This window comes from Piliocolobus tephrosceles, chromosome 14 (genome assembly GCF_002776525.5).
Source record: "Piliocolobus tephrosceles isolate RC106 chromosome 14, ASM277652v3, whole genome shotgun sequence".
NCBI lineage: Eukaryota > Metazoa > Chordata > Mammalia > Primates > Cercopithecidae > Piliocolobus > Piliocolobus tephrosceles.
Window position 1 is genome coordinate 82,992,778 of NC_045447.1, and position 20,386 is coordinate 83,013,163.

The 20,386-nt window shown below is 40.1% G+C and overlaps 1 protein-coding gene and 1 non-coding gene across 5 annotated transcripts in view; one reads left to right on the forward strand and one right to left on the reverse strand.

Annotated features, from left to right (window-relative positions):
• The window catches only part of PIP5K1B (phosphatidylinositol-4-phosphate 5-kinase type 1 beta), a 306,667-nt gene that overhangs the window by 231,300 nt on the left and 54,981 nt on the right, over positions 1 to 20,386 (forward strand). For all 4 annotated transcript variants that reach the window (XM_023213233.3, XM_023213232.3, XM_023213234.3 and 1 more), the window contains one exon: positions 8,465 to 8,609. In XM_023213233.3, the coding sequence (XP_023069001.1) occupies positions 8,465 to 8,609 (145 nt within the window). The remainder of the gene's footprint in view (positions 1 to 8,464; positions 8,610 to 20,386) is intronic.
• Positions 100 to 206, reverse strand: LOC111543443. The gene has a single exon (XR_002731864.1). It is a non-coding gene; the product is annotated as a U6 spliceosomal RNA (small nuclear RNA).

The following is a 20,386-nucleotide window of genomic DNA, read 5'->3' on the forward strand; positions in this document are numbered from 1 at the left end:
CCCACTGGTAATACTCGGGAGGTACTACATGTTCTTTACTTTGAAAGCTTCATAACCATGAGCAGGTACCAAGAGAAGGAAAGAAAAGAGGCAGAAAGGAAAAATATGGAACGTTTCACGAATTTGCATGTCATCCTTGCACAGGGGCCATGCTAATCTTCTCTGTATCGTTCCAATATTAGTATATGTGCTGCCAAAGTGAGTACTTTAATGAATTTAAATAAAGTTTTATAATATTTTTCTCGTGTGACTTGTACATGTACCTTTTGTTAGATTTATTTCTTGGATAAATGCAGAGATATTAATATAGATTTTTTTCTGAATTTTTAAAAATAGTACCTTTGTTAAGAATTGAGTTTTCTGGCCATTTGTTGCTATTGCATAGACTTCACCTCCTTTTTGTCTTTTTTTCCTTTTTTTTTTTTTTTTTTTTGAGATGGAGTCTCGCTCTGTCGCCCAGGCTGGGGTGCAGTGGCCAGATCTCAGCTCACTGCAAGCTCCGCCTCCTGGGTTTACGCCATTCTCCTGCCTCAGCCTCCCGAGTAGCTGGAACTACAGGCGCCCACCACCTCGCCCAGCTAGTTTTTTATATTTTTTAGTAGAGACGGGGTTTCACCGTGTTCGCCAGGATGGTCTCGATTACCTGACCTCGTGATCTGCCCATCTCGGCCTCCCAAAGTGCTGGGATTACAGGCTTGAGCCACCATGCCCGGCTGTCTTTTTTTATTTCTTACTTGCTGGCTAGGACTTCTGGTACAATGATGAATAGAAACGGTGATTGTAGACAGCCTTGCCTTGTCCTGATTTTAAAGGGAATTCTTCTAATGTTTCACTATTGAAAAAGAAGTTTGCTGTATTTGATACCCATAATCAAGCCAAGGAAGTTCCTTTTTTTATTCCTACTTTGCTGAAATTTTTTTTTTTTTTTTAACCAGGAATGAGTACTGAATTTTATCAAATACTTTTCTCTATCTGCCAAGTTAATCATTTGTTTTTTCCCTTCTAATCAAATATGGGAGAATGACATTTTAGATTTTTCTATCGGTATATTCTTTGGAGAATCTCAGCATTTCCTGACAATGTCTGTTACTTTCTACCGGAGTTAAGACCTCCTCTAGGGGTTTTCTTTTCCTCAGAGTCTTTAGGATGTGGTGTTATTTCTATTCCTTCCTCAGCAGCACTTATCCATACGTGCTATGTTTGGTTTCTTTCTTTCTCATCTTCCCATAAACCAACTTTTACCTGGAGTTAGTGATTTCGGCAAGAGAGTTACAGAGGTGCCCTTGATCCTCTCTGAACTGATGTCTCCAATTCCTGGTAGACATTCACCCTTTTCTCCTAAGCTCCCCAGCACTGGCATCTCCCCCCCACCAGACTACCTGATTTTCTGATAGCACATGCAAAACTGCAGGTGTCTGTAGTCTGGGAAATAGGATAAATGTATTTTAAAATTATGTTAGTTAAGCTTTCAAATAGTATGCTCAATGTGACCTCTAAAGTTAAAGCGATGGATCCGGTTGTTAATTTGGAAAAAAAAAAAAAAGTAAATGTCTAATAAATATACTACACAGCATCTAGAAAGGCTGGAAACATGGGAAGTAGGACATATATTGTATTTTTTTCAAATGAAGTATTTGACTCATTGCTTCACATTGAGAGACAAAACACCTTCAAAGGTCTCTGAAGGTCAAAGAAAAACCTATTGAGCATGTTCTTTGAAAACGTAACATAATGTTATAAAATGAGTTTATCTTTATAATCCTCTTCATGCACAATGTTTAGTCTCTAAATAATGCTCTGTACTTGGGGAACTTCCCCTTGCACCAAGTCATCACCAAATTTCCCTCTAGTTTTTAACAGTTTGTTTTCTGCCATTCTCAGTCTGTTCGGGTTATATTTTCTATTGCCATGTAACAAATTACCGCAAACTTAGCGGCTTAAAATAATATCCAGTTAGTAGCCCATGGTTCTGTAAGTCAGAAGACTGGGTACAACTCACACAGGTTCTCTGCTCAGGGTCTTAAAAGCTGAAATGAAGGTGTCAGCAGGGCTGAGTTATTTTGTTTTTTCTTTCTCTCAGAAATAAGCTTTTTATTTTTTATTTTTTTGTTATTATACTTTAAGTTCTGAGATACATGTGTAGAACGTGCAGTTTTGTTACATAGGTATACACGTGCCGTGGTGGTTTGCTGCACCCACCAACCCGTCACCTACATTAGGTATTACTCTTAATGTTATCCCTTCCCTAGCCCCCTACCCCCTGACAGGCCCAGGTGTGTGATGTTCCCCTCCCTATGTCCATGTGTTCTTATTGTTCAACTCCCACTTATGAGTGAGAACATGCAGTGTTTGGTTTTCTGTTCTTGAGATAGTTTGCTCAGAATGATGGTTTCCAGCTTCATCCATGTCCCTGCAAAGGATATGAACTCATCCTTTTTTATGGCTGTGTAGTATTCCATGGTGTATATGTGCCACATTTTCTTTATCCAGTCTATTATTGATGGACATTGGATTGGTTCCAAGTCTTTGCTATTGTGAATAGTGGTGCAATAAACATATGTATGCATGTGTCTTTATAGTAGAATGATTTATAATCCTTTCGGTATATACCCAGTAATAGGATTGCTGGGCCAAATGGTATTTCTAGTACTAGATCCTTGAGGAATCGCCATACTTCCACAATGGTTGAACTAGTTGACACTCCCACCAACAGTGTAAAAGCATCCCTATTTCTCCACATCCTCTCCAGCATCTGTTGTTTCCTGACTTTTTAATGATCGCCATTCCAACTGGTATGAGATGGTATCTCATTGTGGTTTTGATTTGCATTTCTCTAATGACCAGTGATGATGAGCATTTTTTCATATGTCTGTTGGCTGCGTAAATGTCTTCTTTTGGGAAGTGTCTGTTCATATTCTTTGCCCACTTTTTGATGGGGTTGTTTTTTTCTTGTAAATTTGTTTAAGTTCTTCGTAGATTCTTTGTAATTCAAAGATACTAGCTCTTTGCCAAATGGATAGATTGCAAAATTTTTCTCCCATATTGTAGGTCGCCTGTTCACTCTGATAATCGTGTCTTTTGCTGTGCAGAAGCTCTTTAGTTTAAATAGATTCCATTTGTCAATTTTGGCTTTTGTTGCCATTGCTTTTGGTGTTTAATCATGAAGTCTTTGCCCATGCCTATGTCCTGAATGGTATTGCCCAGGTTTTCTTCTAGGTTTTTTATGGTCCTAGGTCTTACGTTTAAGTCTTTGATCAATCCATCTTGAGTTAATTTTTGTATAAGGTGTAAGGAAGGGGTCCAGTATCAGTTTTCTGCATATGGCTAGCCAGTTTTCCCAACACCATTTATTAAACAGGGAATCTTTTCCCCTTTGCTTGTGTCAGGTTTGTCAAAGATCAGATGGCTGTAGATGTGTAGTGCTGTTTCTGAGGCCTCTGTTCTGTTCCATTGGTCTATATATCTGTTTTGGTACCAGTACCATGCTGTTTTGGTTACGGTAACCTTGTAGTATAGTTTGAAGTCAGGTAGTGTGACGCCTCCAGCTTTGTTCTTTTTGCCCAGGATTTTCTTGGCTATGTGGGCTCTTTTTTGGTTCCATATGAAGTTTAAAGTAGTTTTTTCCACTTTTGTGAAGAAAGTCAGTGGTAGCTTGATGGGCATAGCATTGAATCTATAAATTACTTTGGGCACTATGGCCATTTTCACGATATTAATTCTTCCTATCCATGAGCATGGAATGTTTTTCCATTTGTTTGTGTCCTCTCTTATTTCCTTGGGCAGTGGTTTGTCGTTCTCCTTGAAGAGGTCCTTCACATCCCTTATAAGTTGGATCCCTAGGTATTTTATTCTGTTTGTAGCAATTGTGAATGACAGTTCACTCATGATTTGGCTTTCTGTTTGTCTGTTATTGGTGTATAAGAATGCTTGTGATTTTTGCACATTGATTTTGTATCCTGACACTATGCTTAAGTTGCTTATCAGCTTAAGGAGATTTGGGGCTGAGATGATGGGGTTTTCTAAACATAAAATCATGTCGTCTGCAAACAGAGACAATTTGATTTCCTCTCTTCCTATTTGAATACACTTTATTTCTTTCTCTTGCCTGATTGCCCTAGCCAGAACTTCCAATACTATGTTGAATAGGAGTGGTGAGAGAAGGCATCCTTGTCTTGTGCTGGTTTTCAAAAGGAGTGCTTCCAGTGTTTGCCTATTCAGTATGATATTGGCTGTTGGTTTGTCATAAATAGCTCTTATTATTTTGAGATACGTTCCATTGGTCCCTACTTTACTGAGAGTTTTTAGCATGAAGGGGTGTTGAATTTTGTCAAAGGCCTTTTCTGCATCTATTGAGATAATCATGTGGTTTTTGTCTTAGGTTCTGTTTATGTGATGGATTACATTTATTGATTTGCATATGTTGAACCAGACTTACATCCCAGGGATGAAGCTGACTTGATCGTGATGGATAAGCTTTTTGATGTGCTGCTGGATTCGGTTTGCCAGTATTTCATTGAGGATTTTCGCATTGATGTTCATCAGAGATATTGGCCTGAAATTTTCTTTTTTTGTTGTGTCTCTGCCAGATTTTGGTATCAGGATGATGCTGGCCTCATAAAATGAGTTAGGGAGGATTCTCTCTTTTTCTGTTGTTTGGAATAGTTTCAGAAGGAATGGTACCAGCTCCTCTTTGTACCTTTGGTAGAATTCAGCTGTGAATCTATCTGGTCCTGGACTTTTTCTGGTTGGTAGCTTATTAATTTCTGCCTCGATTTCAGAACTTGTTGTTGTTTTATGCAGGGATTCGACTTCTTCCTGGTTTAGACTTGGGAGGATGTACGTTTCCAGGAATTTATCCATTCCTTCTAGGTTTTCTAGTTTATTCACTTAGAAGTGTTCATGGTATTCTCTGATAGTAGTTTGTATTTCTGTGGGATCAGTTGTGATATCCCCTATATCATTTTTTATTGCATCTATTTGATTCTTCTCTCTTTTCTTCTTTATTAGTCTGGCTAGAGGTCTATTTTGTTGACCTTATCAAAAAACCAGCTTCTGGATGCATTGATTTTTTTGAAGCGTTTTTTTTTTTTTTTTTTTTTTTTTTTTTTTTTTGAGACGGAGTCTTGCTCTGTCGCCCGGGCTGGAGTGCAGTGGCCGGATCTCAGCTCACTACAAGCTCCGCCTCCCGGGTTTACACCATTCTCCTGCCTCAGCCTCCCGAGTAGCTGGGACTACAGGCGCCCACCACCTCGCCCGGCTAGTTTTTTTTTGTATTTTTTTAGTAGAGACGGGGTTTCACCATGTTAGCCAGGATGGTCTCGATCTCCTGACCTTGTGATCTGCCCGTCTCCACCTCCCAAAGTGCTGGGATTACAGGCTTGAGCCACAGCGCCCGGCCTTGAAGCGTTTTTCGTGTATCTATCTCCTTCAGTTCTGCCCTGATCTTAGTTATTTCTTGTCTTCTGCTAGCTTTTGAATTTGTTTGCTCTTGCTTCTCTAGTTCTTTTAATTGTGATATTAGGGTGTCAATTTTATATCTTTCCTGCTGTCTCTTGTGGGCATTTAGTGCTATAAATTTCCCTCTACACACTACTTTACATGTGTCCCAGAGATTCTGGTATGTTATGTCTTCATTCTCATGATTTCAAAGAACATCTTTATTTCTGCCTTCATTTCGTTATTTACCCAGTAGTCATTCAGGAGCAGATTGTTAGTTTCCATGTAGTTGTGCAGTTTTGAATTAGTTTCTTAATCCTGAGTTCTAATTTGATTGCACTGTGGTCTGAGAGACTGTTATGATTTCCAGTCTTTTGCATTTGCTGAGGAGTGTTTTACTTCCAATTCTATGATCAATTTTAGAATAAGTGCAGTGAGGTGCTGAGAAGAATGCATATTCTGTTGACTTGGGGTGGAGAGTTCTGTAGATGTCTATTAGGTCCACTTGGTCCAGAGCTGAGTTCAAGTCCTGAATATCCTTGTTAATTTTTTGTCTCATTGATCTGTCTAGTATTGACAGTGGTGTGCTAAAGTCTCCTGCTATTATTGTGTGGGAGCCTAAGTCTCTTTGTAAGTCTCTCAGAACTTGCTTTATGAACCTGGGTGCTCCTGTATTGGGTGCATATATATTTAGGATAGTTAGCTCTTCTTGCTGCATTGATCCCTTTCCCATTATGTAATGCCCTTCTTTGTCTCTTTTGATCTTTGTTGGTTTAAAGTCTGTTTTATCAGATTTTAGGATTGCAACTCCTCCTTTTTTTGCTTTCCATTTGCTTGGTAAATATTCCTCCATTTCTTTATTTTGAGCCTATGTGAGTCTTTGCACGTGAGATGGTTCTCCTGAATACAGCACACTGATAGGTCTTGACTCTATCCAATTTGCCAGCCTCTGTCTTTTAATTGGGGCATTTAGCCCATTTATAGTTAAGGTTAATATTTTTATATGTGAATTTGATCCTGTCATTATGATGCTAGCTGGTTGTTTTGAGCTGGGCTGAGTTCTTATCAGGAAGTGAAGAAGACGAAACCTCTTCCAAGCTTATTCATGTTGTCGGCAGAATTCAGCTCCTTTTAGCTGTTGGGCGGAGATCCCTGCTTCTTTGCTGTCTGACAACAAAGAGCCGTGTTTTGCCCTGGGGGCCATCCACATTCCCTACCAGGCTGCCCCTCTATCTTCAAACACAGAATGTCCTGCAAGTAAGCCCTAACACTTTTTCTCTCTGACTTCTTGTCCCTGACCTCTAGACCCAGATTTAAAGGGCTCATACGATTAGGTGAAGCTCCCCAGGATAATCTTCCCTTTGCCTAACTCAGTGTTAGCCAACTCAGGGTAGCCTGAGTTACATCTGCAAAATCCCTTTTGCTAGGTCATATCACATAGCCACAGGAATAACAGCTCGCCATGTTTGCAGGCCCCACAACAAAGGGAGAATTTACAGGAGTGTGGGTCATTAGGGGTCATCTTAGAGTTCTGCCTACCACACTGGCTTTAGAAAAAAACGGGATACGGGAGCATGAAGAAACACTTCTCTCCCTCAAAGAGCTGCTCCTTATGGGTTGAGGAGTCACCTTCCTGATGATGTGTGACCTGGGACTGAGTCACTGTACAGATGTATTTTGCTCTGCCACTCAGGTCATGTCTACTTTGTGAAGTAAAGCTGGTATGCCCAAAACCTAGGTTGAAGACCAGCTCCATCTGCCTTATAAGGAGTGGCAATTCATTGGAATCTGGTATCAGGTTATTTTTGACACTGAGTTTTCAGTGTTATGGAGAGTTTTCATGTTTTGCTTTCCATTTAATGAGAAGTTGGGATCAAGAATATTGAAGATTGCAAGCCAGGTGTCACATTAAAGTTGAAGCCTTTCTAATTTTTGAAGGTTGAGCACTTCGGTTATTCGTGGTTTTATATGTTTTATCTATCGCTGCAGTTTTCTATTTTGACTTGAATTGGAGGCGGAGCTCCACCATCCCAGAGTGTCGTCTGATTTCCCAGACCAGAGTCCAGCCTTTCCTGTGCTTACCTGGCTTCCCCTCCATGTTGCTTCCTACCCCACCATCTATACCCTTCACATCCAAAATCCAAAACCTCACACTCAACATGAGAATCCCTATTAGGGTTGGTTTATATTTACACACTAAAAATCTCTAATTTTCAATTTGGTGTGCCCATAAAGGAATACCAGGAACACCTTAAAGTTGTAATTGTATTTATTAGCATCTATTTTAGGTCAGTCTGGGGGCGTGATGGAAAGAGTCCACGTAGACTCCAGAGAGGTGGGCGGGGGTTACTGCTCAGCCTTGAACATTCCTCCTTCCTCACAAGGGTGGGCTCTTGCACAAGTGATTTCATGGGCCCCTAAGTTTTACAGAAAAAATAAGTGTTTTCTCATTTTTAAAAAGGCAGCTTTGCTATTAAAATATGTCAAGAAGAGTCCTGGATAATGTTTAAAAGTATTTATGGGCTCAGGTGGGGTTAAGATAGAGCTGACTGTTAGTCTGTTGAAGTATTTGTTTCCCGGCTCTTGAAAAGCCTGGGTTCTTAGATCCAACCTGAGAATCATAGATATGTGCGTATCACAGGGAGGGCAGAAAGGTTCACTGTCTGTTTATACACTTGCCAGTCATCCTTTTAATCTCTGTCAAATTATCAGCTTAAACTCCTATGAGTTTTTTTATGCCATCTTTTTGAAATAGTAAATCACTTTATTAGGTTTTTAAAAGAACATTCATAATGTCATTTCCATGAGCCATTTTGTAAATTAATGCAATTTCCTTTCTGTTTAACCTGTTTGCAAGAAACTATTTTATATTTCTGCCATAAATCAGAAAAAAAGTGCAGTTAATTCATAATTGAATTTGCAGCCTCATAGGTAAAATGAATGCTTTTGACTCATTTCTCTTATTATAGATACTAAAGCTGCATTTATTCTTGAGATTCATGAATGTGTGTGTTGCTTCCGTTCCCAGCCCTAGGATCCCGACACAGGCCAGACCTGGTGCCTAGCACTCCATCGCTGTTTGAAGCTGCTTCCTTGGCGACCACAATTTCATCTTCTTCCTTATACGTCAATGAGCACTATCCACACGGCAGGCCTACACTCTATTCAAACAGGTAATACTTAGTGCAGTCAGATAACCCATCAGGCTGTTACCAAGTCAACATCAGGACTGAACCAGTGTCTCTGAATGAGAACACGTCTCTAACAACTAGCATGTGCCTGTCATCTGCCTCGTAAGTCAGAGAGAGAACATGCTTGATTTTTACTGTGGCAAAAGAACATTGGAGGGAAAACCCTCGTGATCTTTCTTTACAGTTGATCATTATGTCAAGTAGAAATTATATACTTGGCTCAATGGAAGAAGACAAATCTTTCATCATTTTTATTTTAGTAAATTTTTTAGGAATGGGTTTCTTCAGAGTGAGTACCCTTAGTTAATATTACACAGGTAGCTGCAAAGATATTGTAATATTCTCTTTTGGTATGTGTGATCTTAGTGACTATGGTAAACAGAATAATGCCGGCCCCCCCCCAGAGCTGTCCACATCCTAATTCCGTAACCTGTGAATATGTTACCTTATATGACAAAAGGGACTTTGCAAATGGGATTAAATTAAAGATCCTGAAATGGGAGGAGTATCCTGAATTATCCAGATAGGCCCAGTATAAGCACAGGGTTCTTGTAAGGGGAAGACAGAAGAAGAAGGGTCAGAGTCAGAGAAGGAGACACAACATCAGAAGCAGAAGTCAGGATACCCCATTTGCCCTGATATGATTATTATTCATTGCATGCCTGTATCAAAATATCTCATGTAACCTATAAGATTTTTGGAAATTGTATGCTCTCTAGCAACTTTGTGTGAATTTTTATATAAGCACCATTTTATGAGTTCTATAAAATGTTATAAAAATAAAAAATTAAAAAAATAAGTAAAATAATAATTATTTGCTAAATGTTAGACAAGTTCTTGTTGAAACCTAGCTCTCAAGAATCAAGATCAGATTTATGCAGGTGAAGAATTTCTTATACTTTAAGTTATTTTCCAAATCCAGGATAGCAGTTTGGTTGATTTCCAGGAAGAGGAGTCAATAAAGTAGTTTTATTTTTAATATATGGATATCCATAGAGTCTAGCTTAGTGTTTTGGCAAGTTAAAGTTTGCTAGTCGGACCTGCTATAGTAATTCTTTTTTGTTGCTGTTTCCTCCTCTCTCAGCTAGATACAAGAATAGGTAGGCAGCAGGTTAGGCGGCCAGTCTAGGCAAGAAAAGTGGAACAAGTGGGTAGCAAGGTGAGCCACAAATCTTAGCTGGGCCTGAGTTTGCATTGTTCTGCTCTAAGGGTCAACAAGGCCCTATTAAAAATTATTTAACTCATCTAAACTATACAAAGTTATTGATTTGGTCAGTTTCCTTCGATTGGAGAAATTTAAAATGACTTAATGTGTAATACTTAATATTAATGTCAAATGTTTAAATCTGGTATGTAAATTAGTCAAGCAACAGCCTTTCCTGTCTGTTTGGTGCAGCTGAACACGTGGGTCTATATAAAGTTCTTTTGCTCTCAAATATAAATAGCAGCCCAAAAGATAGCTGGAAAGTTGCAGGAAGTTCTTAGCAAGGTGAAAAACAATTCTCATGTGAAGCCATGGTGATTTCTTACAGTTTGCTGTCATGGTAATTATTGGGGCATATAATCAGATGTGCTCTTAAATCATTTACTGAGATTTTCGCCAACAATAAAAGGGTTTTGTTTTGTTTTGTGTTTTGGTAGCAGTGGTGGTGGTGGTGGTGGTAGGTAAGTATCCAGTCTCTTGACCGGTATTCATAAGGTTTTCCCGGGGCCTGGCAGGGCCTCCTCCTGACTCCCAATCGTTCCTGGCCATCCTGGAAGCTACCTCTGCATGCTCCACCTCCACATGCTCCCAGAACTGTGCTGTCATTCTCGATACTTTTATTTATGCCGATACTGACTAGCACATAGATTTGGAGGGGGAAAATAAAAAATGAGTTACCTATGATATTTTTCCTTTCTTTTAAATATTTATTTAAAACAAGTGCATTGTTTTAATCTTTGGCACTGTATCTCCAAATTGCAATTTGATATCTTATATATCACTATCAATCAAGGTTCACCTGCAAGAACAAGAAACTACTTCATCTTAACCAGAAAGGAATTTAATCTAGATAATTGGGTGCCTACAAAGTCTGTGGAAAGGCAGTGGGCATGGGCTCCAGGCTGGCACCAGGAAATTCATCCTGGAACACACCACCAAACTGGGCCACCAGCAGCACTATAGCAGGAACCACAGTCAAGCTGGTGCCTGCCAATGAGATACAGCCCAGACAAAAGCATTTCAGTGAGCCTAGAATGTTTTTTCAATGAGCCACCCCTTAAAAACCAGACAACTTCGCTAAAATACCCAGATCCTTTTGCAAAATCAGGATCTTGGTCACCATATAATTTTGGCTCTGTTTCCTCCTGGCATTTATCAGCTGGAGGGGAAAACCTTGCACCCCCTAGGTCACCACCCTCTGCCTCATTCATCTGTGCTGTCACCTACCTGCTCCTGTAGGTATGTCTGCTTTTAGCCTTGATGTACACAAGAAGGTGATAGAAAGGCCTCGGGTCTTAATCACGTACTTAGGGAAATCTTAAGGAAAAGAGGCATAAAGGTGCTAAAAAAAAAAAAAAAAAAAAACCCTGAAGACAACAGTTTGAGAACTCCCGGGCGTCAATATCCCTATTTCCCTGACCCACTGTGCCCAACCCTCATTATTCAACTGGCAAACTTCACCAGCAAACCAAAAAAAAAAAAATTGTTTTTCATATTTTTGTTTCTATCATTTTTTCCTTTAGAGCCCACCTAGTCCTACATGGTGTTTCTTTAGGCAATAAATAGACACTATTCTAAATCTCATCTGGCCAACTGAGTTTCAAAACCTAATCCAGAGAGCCTGGAAAGAAAATGCATTGAAAAGAAAAAAGAGAAAAGAAAAAAAAATGTTGAATATTGATGTTCTAATTTACACGTCAGATTTTGCTCTTTATGAATCATTTTTCTGTTCAGGCAAAGTGGTCTGTTTTCCAATTTTGACGTTATGTTATACATATCTATGCTAAAATAAGCTGCAAATACTTCAACTAGCAGTTGTCATTCTGTCAGTCTTTTTAGAATCCTTAAGTTGGCAAGGTATTGATTAGTGCCTGGATGCCTCCACACCTAAATTATATACTGCAGTGGGAAATTGCTGTCTCTTAGAATTATTCCTTTTTTTTAAAGGTTTATTCTTTGTAACTTCAAAAACTCTTAATAGTAACCCATTCTTTTTTTAATGTACTCCACAAATTCGCTAGGAAGGAAAGAAAAAAAATAGTATCATCTTAAAAGTATGTATCTAACCTACTGATTGGGAGTACACATTTCCAAGTTGGACTGTGCAGTCTTGTGTTAGAGCATGCAGATCATAGGAATAAAGAGAAACTGTCATGGGCATTGCTTCCCAGTCAACTAGTGAGATTTAAGTTCTGAATTTTTGATACTTGCATTTTTCTTTACTAGTAAGAAGTCTGTTCTTTTGAAAGAGGTATAAATTGAGTACTAAGAAATATAGAGGCAAGTGTGTTTTACCTCAAAGTTAAGAACAATTTCATTTAATATTGTAGAAATAGGTTACACATACGAATATTTTCATGATTTCCTGCATAGTTGGTAGCAAAGCCAAAGCTCTGGTTTTGCATAAGGAATTGAAAGTCACACTTCATTCCAGTGCATCTATGCTTTCCCCATCAAAGATATCTTACCAGTGTCACCACTCTATCCAGTCTCAGGTTTGGTTAGTGGCTATTTCTAACACTTGGGCTCACCCTGCAGGCATTTGCAGTATTGCGAGAAGGGCAAAAATGTCAGAGAAAAAGCCACTGGTCATTTGCACATAGAGGGCAAATTGGTAAAGGCTCCCTAAATGATGAGTCCAACATTCTAGATCTCAGAGGCTAGCCCAGCAGATCGAACAGTCTTGTGCCCTCTTCTTCCTGCCATTACAGTGTTGTAGACCTAGAACAGGAGCGGAAACACTCTAACCAAAAGCCCTTCCCCACAAATTGCTTACCACTGAGGTTTACAGACATGCAAGTAGAGCCATCCCAAAGGTTAGAGATCTTCCTTTAGATTTGTCTAAAATATCAGAAAAGGGAAATGCAGAAACCTTGTGTGACATATCTGAGCATGTTAGCAGGACTTCAGTTGAACACAGGTCTCTAGGGTCTAAGCCTCTTGTCTTTTCCACTGTACCACTCCTGCATCACGGCCTCCAAATACTTATTAGGTTGGCTGGTTGGTTGGTTTTTTTTCCTAACATGAGTTCTGGTCCTGTGTTTGAGACTTTTTTTTTTTGCTGCTTAATAGCTAAAATATTTCTAGCAGGCAAAGTGGTGGGTTTATGTTTTTGGTTTTTGGGTTTTGGTTTTTGGGGTTTTTTTGAGAGAGTCTCGCTCTGTGGCCTCGGCTCACTGCAACCTCCGCCTCTAGGGTACAAGCGATTCCCCTGCCACAGCCTCCTGAGTAGCTGGGATTACAGGCACCCACCACCATGCCTGGCTAATTATTGTATTTTTAGTAGAGGCAAGGTTTCACTGTGTTGGCCAGGCTGGTCTCAAACTCCTGACCTCAAGTGATCCACCCCCTCAGCCTCTCAAAGTGCTGGGATTATAGGTGTGAGCCACTGTACCCAGCCAATGGGCTTCTGTTAGTGTACACCTATAGTATTTGTTCTACCAGTTATTGGTGAATTTTGCTTATTAAAAACAGCATTGCGAGGGCAGCTTTTCTATCATAATATTAATCCTGCTTCAGACCACCAGTAATAATCTGATACAGTAGCAGCAACTAATTATTGAAACTTATTAAGGGCCATGTTAAGCCCTTTGTACATGTCAAGTGATTTAATTCTCACAGCAATTCTGTAAAGTTATTATATTTATGGTCTCCATCTTACACATGAGGAAATTGATGCTTAGCAACATTAGGTAACTTTCTCAAGGCCACATGGCTAAGAAGTGGAGGCATGACTTCCAGCTACAGCACTGATATAGAATACCCAGTTTCAGATGATAAGTTTTAGATGATGCTTTTCATGGAAATTTTGGTGACATCCTTACAAGTTCTCTTCATCTTTTTGCCTTTTCTTTTTCCATGGGATTTTGAGGGAGGATTTTCATCTTCAAAGATGTTAGAGACAGAATGTTCAAACACTTTAAAAATTTAACATTAATTTAAATTTATAAGAAACCTAAAATAGCTATTTCCTCAAGTTGTTATTTCCAACTCTCCAGGTGGACTCCAAATCACTATGTAATTTTGAGAGAAGACTTTTATTAGATATGTTCCTGCTGGGTGTAGAAAATCCTATATCTTCTGTTGATATAGCAAGGTCAGCAGGAACCTTTAATATTTACAAAATGAAGGGAGAACAGTTAGTTGCAAAAACTTCCTAGTGATTCCAATCCCCTAACCCTAATCTCAAGGGAAAGACAGCACAATTGTGTTATCTGCTGTGAACTTCACAACCACCTGCCATACCTAGACACCAGTCTAGGGCTGCACAACCACTCATAGGATGATACACTTGTTGATGCTAAACACTGAAGATGACCTCTCCAGACTCTTTGTTCTTTTTTGTTTCTTAATCTGATTACTCCTGCCTTGCACACAGACCCTCCTACCCCCACTACCTCAGATGGTGGTGGGTAAAGATGCTCATGCATCTTGCTAAATCATCATTTAGGACATTAGCTCTCAAACTGCCACTTCTCGTGATCTAACATTGGGCAAGTTACTTGCTCGTCATGTGCCTCAGTTTCCTCATTTGTAAAGTGTGAATTACTATACTACTGCCCCCAAAGAGTTGTTATAAGGATTAAATGAAATAACAATTAGAAAGCATTTATACCTTCTGGCACATAGTAAGCCTCATAAAGCATTTGTTGAAATAAAATAACCAAGGGATTTGAGGCACTAACACCTTGCAGCTTCCTCATAAGTCTGACTGTAAGGGGCATGATGTTTTTGGCAAAAAGCCATCACGGAGTACTTTGTTAGAGTCCTTTCAGGAAACGGAAAACACACTTGGAATTTCAAAGCAAATTGGTGACAGAATGTGGGGAGGCTGGAAGACTGAAGGGGGAAATTGCAGAAACTCAGGTAAATAACTGCAGGAGGCAGCTCCCACCATCAGCTCTGCCATGATACCTGCTGCCACCTTAGAGAAGGGATGGTGGCGGAGGATGCTACCTGAAGAGCTGGGATAGGGCAAGAACATAGCCACCTCCAGAAACACTGCCCCGAAATGGAAGAAAGATAAATGAGAGCAGAAAGCCAGCAGCTTCTGTCCTCTTGCCACCTTCTCATCCAAGTCCTGCAGTGCCTTGACTGACAGCACCTGGTCAAGGAGCCTATGGGATACCGTTTGCCAGCTCTGGGCCCCAGCATTGCAAAGTAGAGTTGAGATAGGATAAAAACAACCACAGCACATGGAGCAAAAGCTAGACAGACACAGGAGCTTTTTTAAAAGAGAGAGAAGAAAAGGTCAAAGCTTTGCAAAGTTAGAGTGTGAGTGCAAGAACAGAAATCAATTTAGACTTTTATAGAAGTAATCATGGAACCAATTTATTGTCATGCCAATGTAATAGTACTATGTAAAGTAGCCATAAATTTTTTAATGATCTGTGCAATTAGAGACTCCAGTATTTACCAACAAGTCTGTCTGATAATCAATAACACATTCCTGGGTACTGTGCTGGTTGTAAATACTCATAGAAATGTCTTAGCTAATTCCAGACACATGGGATAGATTTTTAGCTTGAGAATTCCTCAAAGAGGCTTGTAAGCTTGAGGAACCCAGGTGAGACTGCCTCTGATAAGGCAACTGACACAGTTTGGGAGCAGATAGCCATCATCCATGCCCTTACAAAACACTTCTACATTATTACCAATATATCATTTGTGAACCCACCACCCCTCACCCCACCTTATCTGAATCTTAGTCTGGAGCAAACATACAGATTGAGGGGAAAATGTGATCCCACTCATTCATTCTTAGTAAAGAGAAAGATTTAGTCACCTTTTCCCAAGTGTCAAGAAACGAAGTCATCAAGCAAATGATGCCACATATCTAGAGGAGAAGCAAAAACCTTCCTTATTCAGTCTCTTGGAAGAAGAATATTCCATTTAAAAAATTAAAGCCATTATAGGCTTGCCGGCATTACCAGTGAACCTGAGTGGTGTCACATCTTTCTTTAGTTGTGGCTGAGGCACATGCTGAAAAAATTGGAACCTGACTGAGAGAGATGGCTCACGCCTCTAATCCCAGCACTTTGGGAGGTGAGGCAGGAAGATCACTTGAGCCCAGGAGTTTGAGACCAACCTGGGCAGCTTAGCAAGACCTCATTTCTACCAAAACAACAATTTAAAAAAAGCCACAGCTGAGCATGGTGGCACATGCCTGTAGTGCCAGCTACTTGGGAGGCTAAGATGGGAGGATTGCTTGAATCCAGGAGTTCCAGGCTGCAGTGAGCTATGATCATGCCACTGCACTCCAGCCTGGGCAACAGAACAAGACCTTGCCTCAAAACAAACAAACAAAAAAAAAAAAAAAACAGGAACCTGCAGAAGCTTTATAATATGCCTGTTAGTTTAGTTTTTCCTCCCCACCCCCAGAAAAAAAAAAGTAGAAGAAAAAACATGGATTTACATCATATTAGTCTGCACCTGGATTTTGCCAGATGTCTTTTTTCCTTTTTGACAAATTATAGAATTACTTCTGAAGTGATTAGCTTTTCAAATGATCCCTCATATATTTCTGCCAGGGCAGGAAATTGAAGTGAATTTTTCAGATATCTGACATTATATGAAGAATAATTTAGGATTCAGCATTAATTCAAAGAACATTCACATTTTTTGAGGAATTCGTGTGTGATGATATTTCTAGGTGCTTTTTGTGTGTTACTAAGATTTTTTAGTGGATTTAGTTTATGGATAAATCCTACTGCCAAAAAAAAAGTGGGAAAACTTGGCCAATTTTTGAATATTTTAACTGACCAAAAAAATGACTTTTTAAAATCCACTCTCTGCCTCTTAATTCTGGAACTAAAACACCACATCTTTATTTCCCTTGACTTAAAACACTAGTGCTATGTCTCTGGAAGAATGGTTTGCTGGTAGTGGATGTATCTCTGCAGACACTCTTCAATTCTCTGCCCTCCTTCATGGAGCTTCTAGAGAAATGTTTCTCAGTGTGACTAGCTCCTACATCAGAGTCCCTACATCTAGAAATGGGGCCCTGAAATCTGCATTTTGGCAAGCTCCTTAAAAAATTCTTACCCACACCGGTATACAAGAGAAATGTTCTTTGGAAATAAACTCTTCTCCCCTCTCTATTCTTTCTGAGTAGTGAAACAGCATCTGTCTGTGGTTCAGCTGAGACACAGCTGGACTCTTTGAAGAAATTAAGAGGACATAACATGTAATGCCAGAAATATAAAACCATAGCAAAGTGGATACGTTTTCAGATTCTAGTAAGGAGAACAGGACCTCAGTTCCTTTCTCATACCTCAGACATGCCTGGACAGGCCCTAAGCAAAAGTGACTTTTTACCTTAAAGGCATTAAAAGAAAAAGTTCAGCTGAATTAAATGTAAAGGTGTTTACTTGAGCAGTGAACAATATGTGAATCGGGCAGCCCCCAGAATCATACAGCAGATTCAGAGACTCCAGTGCCGACACGTGGTGGAAGAAGATTTATGGACGGCAAAAGGAAAGTGGCGTGCAGAAAACCAAAGTAAGGCACGGAAACTACTGGCTGGTCAGAGCTTGGCATTTACCTTATTGGAACATGGTTCAAACAGTTGGCTACATTTGATTGGGCGAGACTCAGTGGTTGGCACAAATGTAAACTATGGTTGGTTTACACCTCTGCTTGTTGTAGTTATCGATGTACAGAAAAACCTTTAGTCCAAACTTAGATATGTAAGGAGGCAGCTTTAGGCTAAACTTCATTTAACGAAGATATTTTAGGTTAGCAACACCTCTGGGAAATGCTTCAGCCAGCCCCAAACCTGCTCCGCAGTGTGGTTCCTCTGACCTGAAGCCAACATACATTTCTGCCCAGCGGCTGTTCGTGACCTCCCTGAGTCTACAGAGATCCTGGGTTCTGTAGTCAAGCAGGGTAATTTTCAGATTCCTTGGCCTCCACTGACTCCCACTCTTTGCTTAAAGGTCAGCTTGGTCCTTCTGAGCCCTAAGAGTCCCTCTCCACCCTGACCATTTCACTCTGCTGTTTGATTTGTCCACGTGACAGTTGCACTCTTGGGTGAAGCCGGCCTTATGCAAATTTTGTCTCACCCTAGAGAGCCCCTGGCCAGCAGCCTCACACAGGGCAGCACCCTTCCCAGGAGCTTGTCCGCACCCATTCAGCTGCCTTCCCTGCCATGGGCTCTCTTCGAGACCTTTCCCTTTGGCCCAGCCCCTGTATTCCCATTTGCCTTCTCTTTGAGACGTTTCCCTTTGGCCCAGCCCCTGTATTCCCATTTGCCTTCTGAGCCTAGCTCTTGTGTTGTATACAAAGTAGTGTTCCCTGTGTGGGCCTGGGATCTGTAACAGGTGAACTTCCAGGTTCGTGTTACCAGTTCTGGCCATGTTTCCTCCACCCAGAGGTCCTCCAGTTGGGGGCTCTGCAAGAATCCCAAGATTCATTTTTGTTCCTCTGATATACTTCAAATACACAGGAAGAGTAACAAACAGTTTCTTCTAAGGCAAGTAGAAAGTTGGTCCCGACATCCTTTGTTTAATCCTTCTGTTATCTGTGGAGTCATCACCACAGTAGTCAGCTTTATCTCCTGTAATTTAAATGACTTGTTGATTTTTGGGGGAAGGAATTTCACTGGGGAAGTCCACTAACATAAACCTGCTGCTGAGGACTCATTCACTTCACAGCACCAAGCTGGCCCAGCCTCCCACAGACAGACCAGATGCCTCTACCACAACCTGCCTTTGCATTTAGCTCATGATAGTTATGGGTGCAGGAGAATTAGGTAATTGTAACGGGGGAACTAGGAGACAATGTAAAACTCTCCATTCACAATAATACTAATCTAAAATGGAATCATTGAATCACCTATTTTCAAGGATAAAGTAATGAAGGTGAAATGTGTAATGATGTAAAGGAGCTCATTATTTTTCCGGACAGCCCTATTATAAATTAGTGCATGGACGGTCACAAAATAACTTAAAAATGACCAGACTTGTTTTCAAAATGAAGGATTTTGCTGAAATGCAAATTTCATCCTGAAGGCTACATGGGGAAAAAATGGTAGAGTTTCTCTGTCTTTTCTTTCATTGCTTCTCATCACACTGGAAGAATGGTTCTGACTAAGCACTTTGTCCGGGAGAGGATTTTTTGTCTTTTATTTGTATACAAGTGCATCTGGGTTGGTGTTCTCCTAATTCCAACCACCCTCACCTGCTGCTTTCTGTGTGGTCACTGAGTTGTGACAGGAGAGAGGACAGGTATTCCAAGGCCAGGTCAAAGCTCGTTTGGGAAACCAGTCAAACCTTTGCCTTTTCCCTGTCCACCCTCCTGCCTTTCCAACCTAAGTAGCAAGACTCATCCTGAAAGAATCACAGAACTTTGGAGATAAGAGGGACCTTTGGCCATCATGTCATCCAGCCGTTTTATTTAAAAAATGTATTGATTGATTTTAAAATTTGTAAATTATTTTTGTATCAGAATTCTATGCCCAGAGTTTAACAAATAGTCATGTGACATGTGTTAAGAAAAAGAGCAAGTCATAGTCCTCCTCTCCCTCCGGTTTACTGTCTCCATGTGCAATCACCTTCAACTCTTTGAGCTGATTCCATTGGCAATTAATTCAGTTTTTCTAAATTACATGCTTATATTGTTATTGCTTGATCTGTTGGGTATAGGCATTAGCTAATAACTGTCCACTATAGAAGACGAAGATTTAGCTGTCTTTTCTCCACCCCACATATACCACGTATGTGTACTGTTCCCACCCCCTCCTCCTACAACAGGAAATTCCAGTTTCCCTGTGTAGTTACATCTTGACTGTAGTCTGATCGATACTGAGTATTTTATTATGGTTGTGTGAATAGTGTCATATACTATGTTTGAGTTTCCTTTCCTGTGTGACTTTTTGTTTTTCTTGTAATAAATAACTGCCTTGTTCTTTGGTTTGCTTAGTTTTCTGTGTATTTTTCCTTAATGGAACCCTAAGCTTTCCACCAGTGTCTTCATTGCTTCTCAAGCAAATTAAGTGCATGAGGTTCTGTTCATTTTATTGTCTTGCAGAAGGTTCTGCCAGTCACTTCTGACCAGCCTGGACTGAACTGGTTGCCTCTAGGACCTGATGTACAAATGTTACCTTGGGGCCTCTCTTCTCCATCATTCTGGGGATTCTAGTCACCTCTTGTCTGTATCAGTTCCCTTGTTTGTCGTCTCCTACATCTTCCTCTTTGCTTCTTCCTCTTTCTTGGTTTACTCCCTCATTTTGGTAGAACACTTTCCGAAGAATCTACAGCATCCTCCAGTATGAAAAATATTCATTGCAGGCTAAATATTTGAGATTTTGCATGTCTAAGTCTGTATTCTAACCCTAACATTTGATTGATAGATTCACTGGTATAGAATTCTAGATTGCAAATCTTTTGGGTTTTTTTTTTTCAACATGGTGAAGGCTTGGCTCCATTGTCTTCTAGTTTCTAATTACCACTGAGAAATTCAGTGCTGTTCTGATTGCTGATCTGTAAATGGCTGGCTTGCTTTTTCTTTCTTTCTTTCTTTCTTTCTTTCTTTCTTTCTTTCTTTCTTTCTTTCT